The sequence below is a fragment of the Engraulis encrasicolus genome, chromosome 20, assembly GCF_034702125.1.
Source record: "Engraulis encrasicolus isolate BLACKSEA-1 chromosome 20, IST_EnEncr_1.0, whole genome shotgun sequence".
Taxonomy (NCBI): Eukaryota; Metazoa; Chordata; class Actinopteri; order Clupeiformes; family Engraulidae; genus Engraulis; species Engraulis encrasicolus.
In genome coordinates, this window is record NC_085876.1 from 19,955,874 (window position 1) to 19,966,832 (window position 10,959).

The window sequence follows — 10,959 nt, forward strand, 5'->3', positions numbered from 1 at the left end:
TGTGTTTCTCAACGGGGTTGAGAAATCTAAATATTTCTGAAATCGTTGTGTTTCTCAACCTTAGCCCCCTAAGGTGCGTTGGGAGGCTTATAGTTTGGGCGTTTGATCAAAAAAGGTGTAGAACTACTGCTCTAAATGAACTTTTTTCATCAACAACCAAAATGGCTAGTAGATGTTAATCTTATTACCCAAACAAACATTCACTAATGGGTAGAAATGGCTAGAAAGTTGGTCTTTTCTAGCAGCCAAACGGAAATTTCACTAACAGTTGGCTGGTGTTAATGTAGCCTCTTACTGCAGCAGGGGTCGCCGGCGACCCTATTCACTTGCTGACAATGCTTAACTACATCATAACAAGATTGCCATGGCCATGGGCGTAGATTTGGGTAGGGACGGTCGTGACATGTCACAACCAATATTCAAGGGATATAAAATAGTCCCGACCAATTTTTGACATATTAATTAAAAAAATGAAATAACTGAACGAAAATCTACGTTGATTAGTTTAATATTTCGACATACTATGCAGTGGTAGCATTCATTAAAAAAAAACAAAAACAAAAAAACATTTTAAATTGGCTAGTTAGTGAGCTATGATGACCCATGTCGCTATTGGCTGCAACAAGCGGCAAGGCGGAAGCAGTGGTCCACGCTGGTGGTGCTGAAAAGTGAACGCATCTGTCTCGTATTGGAATTAAACTCAAACGGCATACGTGTCTCCTTAATGTCGCCACCAAAAAAGAAAAGGACGACTGTCATAAGAAGTTATGCTACCTCAAGCCAGTAGCCCCATAGCCTAAGCAGTGGCGACTAGTTAGATTCATCACGCAACGCATGTGTTCAGGTTCGGTGTTTAGGTAAGTTATCCTCCCTCCCAGGGCCGGTTCTGGCTTATTTGGTGCCCTAGGCGAGTGTGAGTTCTGGCGCCCCCCCCTCCCCCCCCTTTCTTATACCTTACAGATCACAAGAGTAATATCCGTAGTAAGCTTAACTAAATAGCATCAAGAACAATAACCGTTTTTCATCAAATGGATTTGTGGTTCTTTTTGACAGGCGACCAACACATCAGATTGAGTCGCATGAAAGTAGCTTCACTGTGTGGTATGTTGGATGTGATGGTGGTGGGGCCCCCAACCCCAGATGAGATGGAGGTTATCAATGTGTTTGAATTGTAACGTGAAATTGAAATGCCAGGAGAGTGATACAGTAGGCCTACATTTGCATGTAAAATGCATGTGTAGACAATAAGCCTACCAAGGAGGTCTGCATTGATCTACACTACCTACAGCATCACAAAGCATGGCAGCATAACAATTTTAATAAGCTACACATTTGTGCTGTCTTCCAAACCAATTTCATTTCTGGACTGGAAATAGTGGTGCATTTGTGAGTAGGAGAATGAGAAGGGGGCTATATGTGTTTGAACTGGAGGGACAGGGTGAGACAAGGGAGAAGAGCTGTCACACTATTGAATTTCATAATATACAAAATATAGTAAATAGCCTCACTTGTCTGCTGTGCATGGTTCTGTTACATGATTAATGTAGGCTATGTCATTCTGGTCTGGAAATTAATGTTTTTTAAGCTTACAACAAGCAGGTAATTCATGTGGATGGAAGGAGATATGGCAGCTAAAATTGTTTTAAACATTGCACCAGTCTTACTTTACATTGCTTGTCAACCTAAGCAAGTAGGCCTATTATGATATCAGGTGGGTGTTAGTGAGTAGTGAGTAGGCTACTAACAGCTACTTTACTGGATTTCATTGCTTGGCATACTTGGCTAATGTTAGCATGCTAACTAGCGATTTCTCTGATCAAAAATAAAGCTCTTTTTCTCTCTAATTCCAAATAGTAACCTCATAACTATTAGGCTTTCCATAATCACAAACGGTTGCTGATTAAATCACAGAGTTCCAAAACACCCTCTGAAACTCCTGCATCATGCAATGAGTGGTTTAATGAGAACATAATAATCTCCATCCAGCAGAGCAGCACTATTGTTTGCGCTTGCCCTCTCTGTCTCTCGAGTGAGTCTCCAAATTCAAAATAGAGCGCAGGCTGTCACTCGTCCCGCCCCCTTTCTCAGAACTGTCTGTTTATTGGTTCACAGACTTCCCAGAGACAGTTGGAAGCGATATTACTATTGGCTGAGGGGCGCTTTGCCGTGAGGAGCGCTTTCGCCACTCTTTGTTGATTGCGACTTCATAAAAAAAAACTTCATATCGCAAAATTACGCATAGGAGAGCGCCATTTCGGCGCCCCTTCTTCACATGGCGCTCTAGGCGACCGCCTAGCCGGCCTATGCTAAAAACCGGCCCTGCTCCCTCCCCTCCCTTGTCTTATTCGAGTGCAAGTTTTAACGGTCGTTGTAGTCAACATTTAAGCACTGACAGATACATGCAAATAAACATGGGAATGAATGAATGAGAAAGTTATAGATGCTGGAGATGCTCCCGTTTTAATTAGTGGCTGGCTGCACCTCACACAATGCGTGCAAAACATTCCGACTGTCAAACTACTCGATAGCTAAATGCGATTTGTTGTTGCTCATGTCGGTTGCCGCGTGTGCCGCGTGTGCCGCATGTTGTAAAAAGTTTGGCAAAAGGAATCCATTTCAGGTTGTGATTCCTGTGACATTCTGAGAATAAAAGTCTGTTTTTAGATATTTCCTGCAAAAAAAGGGTCGTTTATTCTCCCAGGTCAAAGGGGCTCGGTCTTGATGGAGCTTGACTGCTTTTTCAGAAAGGAGCTTAACACGTCTTTAAAGGAGCCACTGCCCTTTTAACGTCAGTGACAGATTCTCTCTCTCTCTCTCTCTCTCTCTCTCTCTCTCTCTCTCTCTCTCTCTCTCTCTCTCTCTCTCTCTCTCTCTCTCTCCATTGTTATGTTGTCCAGGCCCATTAGAAATGCTTATTGTTAAGCAATTTTGTTTAAATAAATGTTTGATAGAATTAGCCTATCTGTGTTTGACATAGCCTACCACTTAGCCTACTGTAGGCCTATAGCACTGTTCATTTTGGGATATGAGCCATGGTCTGATACCTGGCTTAAGAAACAGTCTTCCTTACTTGTAGGCCCTAGTCATTATTTCGGTAGGGCGCATATTGGTATAATTTCATAATACCAGTCAGATTTATGTAGATAAAGAATCTATGTTTTTTTTTTTTTTAAGTTGTCCCTACCAAAGCTCAAGCCAAACCTACGCCCTTGGCCATGGCATTACAGAGAGCCATAGTGCTTCGCTAAGGGGTTAAAGCCCTACATACAGTATGTCCAGTGCTTCAAAAAAAAAGGATTCAAGCAATGTATAGTAAAATGGTTCAAGTATACAGGAGCTCAAAATGTAACGCCGGTAGGAATAATTCATATAGATGTGGCAGTACAAAGTACAAAACTCCATACATACCCAGTAGATATATCACCATGTACTGCTGAATATACAGGTAGTCTTTTTTTAGATTTTGGTGAACAACAAATTTTGATTATGCTTTGTTATGTTTGTTTTGAATGACCAGATTTGGCAGAATTCATGGAAAAGGATAGGTTGTGAACAGGCAACACACAAAACTTAACTTAAAACCTGAGATTGTTATGCACTGCCCCTTTAACCCGTTAACACATGGCCTCTGGTATAAATTTGCTGTTACCATATGACTTAGTCCAAATGTAGGCTATTACTAAAGGTACGGTGGAATGTCATACTAGTGTAGGGCTATGGGAGTTAAGCCTTTTCTACAACTATTACTGCGTTCCACTGGCCAATCAGCATCCACTTGGCATCTGCACATATTGTTACCTCTGCCAAGGTTTGTCAGTCTGTTTTCTGTTTGTCTGTTTGTCTATCAGCAGGATAACTCAAAAACCTATGTGTCGATTTGGCTGAAACTTTGTAAAATTTGACATTCCAATTTCGAACTCCACAAAAAGAAGGCAGAAAGACTTGAAATAAAGATAGGGTGTAACATAGTCAAATGTTCTATCAAACAGCTTCCTTGGCCGGAGGTCTGCACTCTCTGAGTGCATTTCTAGTTCTGTATATTCCCTGTGCACTTTGTATCTGCAAGTGTTGTAGGCTATGATTATATCCTCGAAAAAGCGTAAAATGCCAAATGTACAGTAATCTAATGTAATGTAATGGATTAGCTTCCATTATGGGGCAGCGCTAAGGTCACTGCTGTTAGAGCTGGGAGGATGTACAGCTTGTCCCGGTCTCCCCCAGTGCGCCCCGAGGGAAGTGATGCCTCCGTTGTTGAAGCGTCCGCTGAGCAGGAGCAGTTCGCTCTCGCTGGACGTCGGGTAGTGGTTGAAGGTCAGGCCGGTGGGCTGCCCTGCCATCAGGAAGCGTCCCCTGTTGGTCACGAAAATCACCTGCTCTACGAAGTTGCTGGGGTTGAATTTGCCGGACACCTGGATGATGGCCTCGCCGTCGAACAGGATCATCTCCACGCGGTCGTTATTGCTGCGGCCGACTATGGGAGCCCACGAGAAGCCAAACTTCACCTGAAACCTGCAAAGAGAAAACATAAATACATCATTTTTATTCATGACAATGAATAAGCCAGTAAATGAGTGCAATAGTTTTTGCCGAGGATGCAAAATTCAAGGACAAAGGCAATGTAGGAAAATGTGACAAAGCCCTGAGAGGGGATAACTTTTTAAAATTATTATTAAAAATATAATAATAATAATAAGAAAATATAATAATATAATATAATAATAATATTTTTATATAAATTAAAATTTGAGTTCATTCATTAGACCTTTTTTGTCTTGTAATAAAGCCTTTTGTGCCCTGTTTTAGAAGTATTGCAACGTCAAATTTGTAGTAACTACTATAGCCAACCTAATACCAAGGTTTTGAAAGCCTTTTCCTCAGTTCCTCAATGTTAGCGTAGTTACTGCACTTTGCCTTTGGGGGGCAGTATGCAGCATTGACAGAGAGAATACAGAGAGAGAGGTTCCATTGGCCCATTTTTTCCGGGTTCTATTATTGCAAGGGGGGGGGGGATCCCCCTTTAGGCAGACCTAGGCAGACCTAAGGACTGTTCTATTCAATGCTAGGAGTATTATGACACGCCCCTTTAGGCAGACCATAACCTGGTCACGTTAGGTGCCCATAGAAACCTATTATGTTGGCATATCTCTATATACTTAAAGAATCTCTGGCATTGACGTGCATGGTGGTGGTTAGGTAAAAGGGAGATAAGTGTGAAGAGGCAATGAGCAGGTGAGCAGGTTTTACCCAACGAGCTGGTTGTTGTTGACCTCCCAGACTCTGAGTGCGGTGATGCGTCCCTCTCCAGAGGTGACGAAGCCGGTGCCTGTGCCACTGCCCACGGGCACCGAGAATGAGTAGTGATCCGGCAGATCTGTGAAGACACGGCAATCGCCAAGGCAGACAGACGCCCAGAACATCTGAGTCATCAAGGGAAAAAAAAGCTCCCCGCTGTTAACACCCCTCCTCCATCCCCTGCTTCTCCTCTCCTCTCCTCTCCTCTCCTCTCCTCTCCTCTCCTCTCTCCTCTTCTCTTCTTCTCCTCTCCTCTCCTCTCCTCTCCTCTCCTCTCCTCTCCTCTTCTTCTCTTCTTCTCCTCTCCTCTCCTCTCCTCTTCTTCTCTCCTTCTCTCCTCCTCTCCCCTTCTCTCCTTCTCTCCTCCTCTCCCCCTTTCTCCTCTCGCCACCCCATTTCTGCATGGCTGAAAACCAACTGATAAGGTCGGGTAAATTGCTCGCAAGAGATCTCCTGCAGATCCTTATGTTGACAGGTGCTGGCTGTGAGATCTGCTGGATATCTGATATAAAGAAAGCTATGTGGACGCATCCAAAAAGTCAGAGAAAAGTCACCGGTGCTGGACCAAACATAATATAACTGAAAGGAAAATAAAGGTTGTGCCATTCAATTGTTGGGAGCATCAAACAGTGTTGCGGACCTTTATTTTCTCTTCAGCTACAGTATGTGGACACACAGTCAGAGTCACTGGTAGCTTTGGCCGGCCCCAGGACAAATAATCTGAAAGGATCCTCCCAACACCAACCTGCCCCCCCTCCCCCACAACGCGCGCACGCACACACACACACACACACACACACACACACACACACACACACACACACACACACACACACACACACACACGCACACACACGCACGCACACACACACGCACGCACGCACGCACGCACGCACGCACGCACGCACGCACGCACGCACGCACGCACACACACACACACACGCACAATACATTCTACAGAGCAACAAGAACCCAATTCTGTGCAATCCAAAAAGACGGACCTAGTGCATGCAGAGATACTTACCCTGGGCCAGTGTACTGGCCATCAGGAGACACAGGGGCAGGAATTTGAACATGTCTATGGATGGTAAAGACACAAGCATGTGTTTAACAGTGTTAGGCAAGTTACTCAAAAACTGTAATGCATTACTGATTACATGTTATTGTCTTTTCAAAATAATCCCTTACACTAAGTAATCCCTTACAGTAAGGCATTACACTACTTTTGCATTACTCTAGTTAAATTTCACCAAAATAACTGTAGGCCTAAATATGCGGATATGGCAATTTATGACTGTGTGAATCAAGCTCATGAGTCATGGTTTTTCACCTCCCATCCAGGAAGTGATTTTGGCAGCAAGCATACTAAAAACTATGAGGTTCAGTTCTGACCCACCACACTGAATACCACTAAAATCCAGGTCTTTGTAATGCAACTGTAAAACTGCAAAAGTTATTTAGCATTGTAACTACCTAATTATTACATGACTGCATTACAGCAAAAAGTAATGCATCACAGTAATTAATTAGCCTACTTTTGTAATGCATTACTGCCCAACACTGGTGTTGAAATCTTGCATTGCATTGCATTGCATTGACATGCGTGTTACTGAATTCACACAATATGCATTATGCGTTTTCACATTGCTGTTACAATGGCACATCAAGTGACTGTGGGGTATGATAGTGAAATATGGGCTTCCAATCGCAGCCTAAACATCTAAAAATGGTTTCAGGTTGACCAACTGAAATTTCCCAACGATTTCACACTTTAACAGTAGTTCAACGCATGTGACAAATAAAGATCCTTATATACTTGTAAATCTACTATCACGCTTGTTTTTCATCATTCAAACGATGCTGACTCTGGTTGTGCTAGCTGTCGGAGAATTTGTTGCTTGTCTTTGTATATCAATATTTGATGCACAATTTGTCAAACCCTGTAATTTCCGCCACTTTTACCAAACATCACTCATGAAACACACTGCTGACTTAAAGGGACACTGTGCAGGAAATGGTCAAAAAAGGTACTGCAACTATGCTGCTCATTGAAACTGGGTTGGCTATCGACAAATTTGATATTTACATGAAAGTTTACCAAGTACTAAACAAATATTTGTAGTATGGCCCAAGTAGAGTCATTTTTGCAGCTAAAAATGACTATTTTTGGAAATTCAAAATGGTGGACCATGGAGAAGATCCCCCTTTTCATGTATGAAAAGTGCAATTTTTCCGGTCATAATGAATACTTAGAATATGATGGTAGTGGTAAGTATTCATGAAAAAGGTAACATTAATGAAAGGGCAGCATGAATTCTGGAAATAAACAACTAAAAATCTCACACCGTGTCCCTTTAATGTAGCCTATAAAAGAATGCATACATTAAAAAATAAAATAAAATAAAAATAAAAGTCCTGATACTGAATGCTTCAATAGCCAATGTCTCCAAACTGATCCAAAGCTCAGAATGCAAAACTGAAATTGCTATGTGTGTAGGTTTTACTCACCGACTTAGAGCTGTGAGATTTAGATCTCTTCTCCTAAAACACAAAACACTTGCACCACCAAGACTACTACTGAAAGAAATATTCTAGCTCTTTGCACATGCTGCAGGTATTTATACCCCGGCCTTGTTAAACTGGGGGCCTATAGTACTGAGCAGGGCCGCATTAAGATGGCCAGGGGCCCCTAAACTACAGGTTACTGCGGGCCCCCCCCCCGGAAGGCGAATTTTGGGACAAATTTACATAGACAGTGTCATAATTAAGAGCTAGGAATTCATGGTAGCATGTCTACCAACTGTACTAAACATAACAAATGACTTTTTCAATATTGCATCTTCTCACAAAACTGCCATTTTTCACTTTTGTCTAATCAGCGGGCCCCTGGCAGGTGGGGGCCCTAGGCTGCAGCCATATCTAGCCTGTGGGTTAACCCGGCCCTGGTACTGAGTTATGTGTTGATTGACATGGCTAATGATCCATTGTGATGTCTTAAGCTTAAATTCTTTGCATTGTCTCCATCATGGCATGTTGCATCACACGCGTTCAAGGGTGTGCCGACGAACAATTCTTGGAAAATGCCTGTTTTTCTTGTTCAAATACAAATCAACCAGGCTGTCACTAGCCTGAAATAGATGAGTGAGCTTAACAGCTAATCCTTAAATGTCAAGTGTCATTTATTTCTCATAAATAGAAGATATTATTTTCTGCACCATGATGGGGGATTACTATCCTGGAACAGGTTCCTGCTTGATGTACAGACTTCAGAATAAGAATTTGAATGAATTAATGAAACTTTATTGTCATTGTACAGGTACAAGGAAATTGGTAAAGTGCAGATGCTCACGGTGCTTAAAAATCAACAAAGAAACCTATATATAATAATAATAATAATAATTGTATTTGTATAGCACTGTGTCATACAAGGCATGTAACTCAAAGTGCTTAACAAATGGAAGAAAAAAACATCGTTAGAGATAGATTTAAAAGGAGAGGTATAGAGGAGAGGCAGAAAAAGCAGGAAGGCAGAGGAAGAAGAGATAGACAGAGAATGTAGAGTCATAAGGTCAACGTAGGATAAGACCAGGATTCTTAGATGTGTAAGGTCCATAGTGGCTGGGCCTATCATAAGTCATAGATAGTCACACAGAGATTGGGCGCTCAGGTGCGGCCCCTGGTGGCATCAGGGGTGAGGAAAAACTCCCTTTCGCTTGATTCATAGTTTGTAAGGGGGAAAAAAAGCTCAGTGAAGTCTGAGAAAAAAAAAGACCCCCTATAGTCAGGAAGAAACCTCAGGCAGAGACCAGCGGCCACCTAGGGGAGCCCCCTGCCAGGGCTGGTTGCGAGTAGTAAGGGCGCTGCGGCAGCTGGGACACTATGACGCCTTGGCAGCTAGGAAGTTTGGCAAGGATGAAGAGGTGGGTCTTCAGCTGCTTCTTGAAGGAGTCGACGGAGGTGGCTGATCGGATCTCGATGGGGAGGGCGTTCCATCTCTTGGGCGCATAGCAGGCAAATGCGGCGTCGCCGATCTTCTTCTGCGGGGGGGTGGGGGTCCTTAGCAGCTTGGCATCAGTGGACCTGAGCTCGAGCAGGGGCATAAAAAGAGAGCATGTCTGAGATATAACTAGGGGCAAGTCCATTTAATGCTTTAAATACTGTGAGCAGAATCTTAAAGTCGATTCTGTGTGAGACAGGTAACCAGTGCAGGTCTGCCAAGACAGGAGAGATGTGCTCTCTCATTCTGGTTCTTGTTAGGATTCTTGCCGCAGAATTTTGAATGAAGTTGCAATTTGTCAATTAATTTTTTTGGGAGAGACCAGAGAAGAGAGCATTGCAGTAGTCTATCCTACTGGTGACAAAGGCATGAATACGTTTTCTCAGCGTCTTGTCGGGGGGGGCAAGCCGCGCACTTTGTTGACATTTCTAAGATGGAAAAAAGCAGATTTTGTTATCTTGTTGATGTGAGGCTCAAAGCTCAAATCCGAGTCTATGACCACACCTAGGCTAGTAACCTTATCTTTAATGTGCATGCTTAGGTCACCTAGGCTTGAGTGGAGTTTTGCACGTTTTTCCTTAGGCCCAATGAGCAACACTTCAGTTTTATCCTCATTTAATTTTAGGAAGTTACTGTTCATCCAATCTGTGATGGCAGACATGCATTTAGTCAAGGCATGAATGGCAGTGGTTTGGCTAGGCTCGACAGAGATATATAGTTGAGTGTCATCGGCATAGCTATGAAAATCAACATTATGCTCTCTGATGATGGAGCCCAGGGGCAACATATAGAGAGAGAAGAGGAGAGGGCCCAAGCAACTACCCTGAGCAACTCCAAAAGGCACATCATACAAACCCCAACTCCGATGAAGTTGGGACGTTTGGTAAACAGTGAATAAAATCAAAATGCTATCATTTTCAAAACATTCAATCTATTCATTAGATGGAGAATAGTGAAAAGACAACATATTAAGTGTTAAAACCGAGAAAAAATATTGTTTTGGGGGACATATGTACTCATTTCTAATTTGATAAATCCAACACGTCTCAAAAGAGTTGGGACGGGGACAATAAATGGCAGCAAATATCGAGGAATACTAAAAACAAAACAAAAGACAACACTTAACAGTTAAATACATTAACCGATGAGATGATTTTATATAAAAAACAGTGGTAATTCCTATCTTGGACATGATTTCACCAGCTTAAATGGTGGGTGTATTCCTTGTCATGTTTTGCAATGTTTTCCTTTCTGTAGTGCTTACAGTGTGACAGGTCTTGACCAAAAGCCCACCATTTTATCACCTGCTGGTCCTTATGATGGAGCCAAACTGTTAAAACATAGTAGAGAATGCAATTTGACCTTACTATGTGGCAGTAATCGAAGATCTCTCTTCAAAATATAATGCATGAGTGGCTTTTCATGCCGTTTAAAACCCATGTATACCATTAAGCACTGTATTTAACTCTACAGATGAGTGACAACATCTTAACCAATGCACTACTGCACCCGCATACCATCAAGGAGGCTGACTTTTGAAGTTAGCACTAACACAAGTTGGATGGTCCATTTTCACTGTAGCACAGGATGTGCAATGCTCTATTATTGTCAAAAAGAATGGACTTCTACAACTTCTGCTGACTTCTGTAAGCAAAGGACAGTTTCCCATG

At 42.5% G+C, this 10,959-nt stretch overlaps 1 protein-coding gene and 1 long non-coding RNA gene across 2 annotated transcripts; both read right to left on the reverse strand.

Annotated features, from left to right (window-relative positions):
- Positions 1-3,218: 3,218 nt before the first annotated feature.
- LOC134436830 (zymogen granule membrane protein 16-like) lies at positions 3,219-4,526 on the reverse strand. Its single transcript, XM_063186181.1, has one exon. It carries the CDS (start codon positions 4,524-4,526, stop codon positions 4,152-4,154), a length of 375 nt encoding a protein of 124 aa, XP_063042251.1. The 3' UTR covers positions 3,219-4,151.
- Positions 4,527-5,248: 722 nt separating this feature from the next.
- LOC134435781 (uncharacterized) lies at positions 5,249-7,870 on the reverse strand. Its single transcript, XR_010032093.1, has 3 exons — positions 7,801-7,870; positions 6,317-6,370; positions 5,249-5,371 (listed from the first exon to the last, which is right to left on the reverse strand). It is a non-coding gene; the product is annotated as an uncharacterized LOC134435781 (long non-coding RNA).
- Positions 7,871-10,959: the final 3,089 nt, after the last annotated feature.

Bases quoted from the DNA above. Each gene is read 5' to 3' on its own strand.
- LOC134436830 (XM_063186181.1), bottom strand. From the start codon at position 4,526: ATGTTTTCTCTTTGCAGGTTTCAGGTGAAGTTTGGCTTCTCGTGGGCT.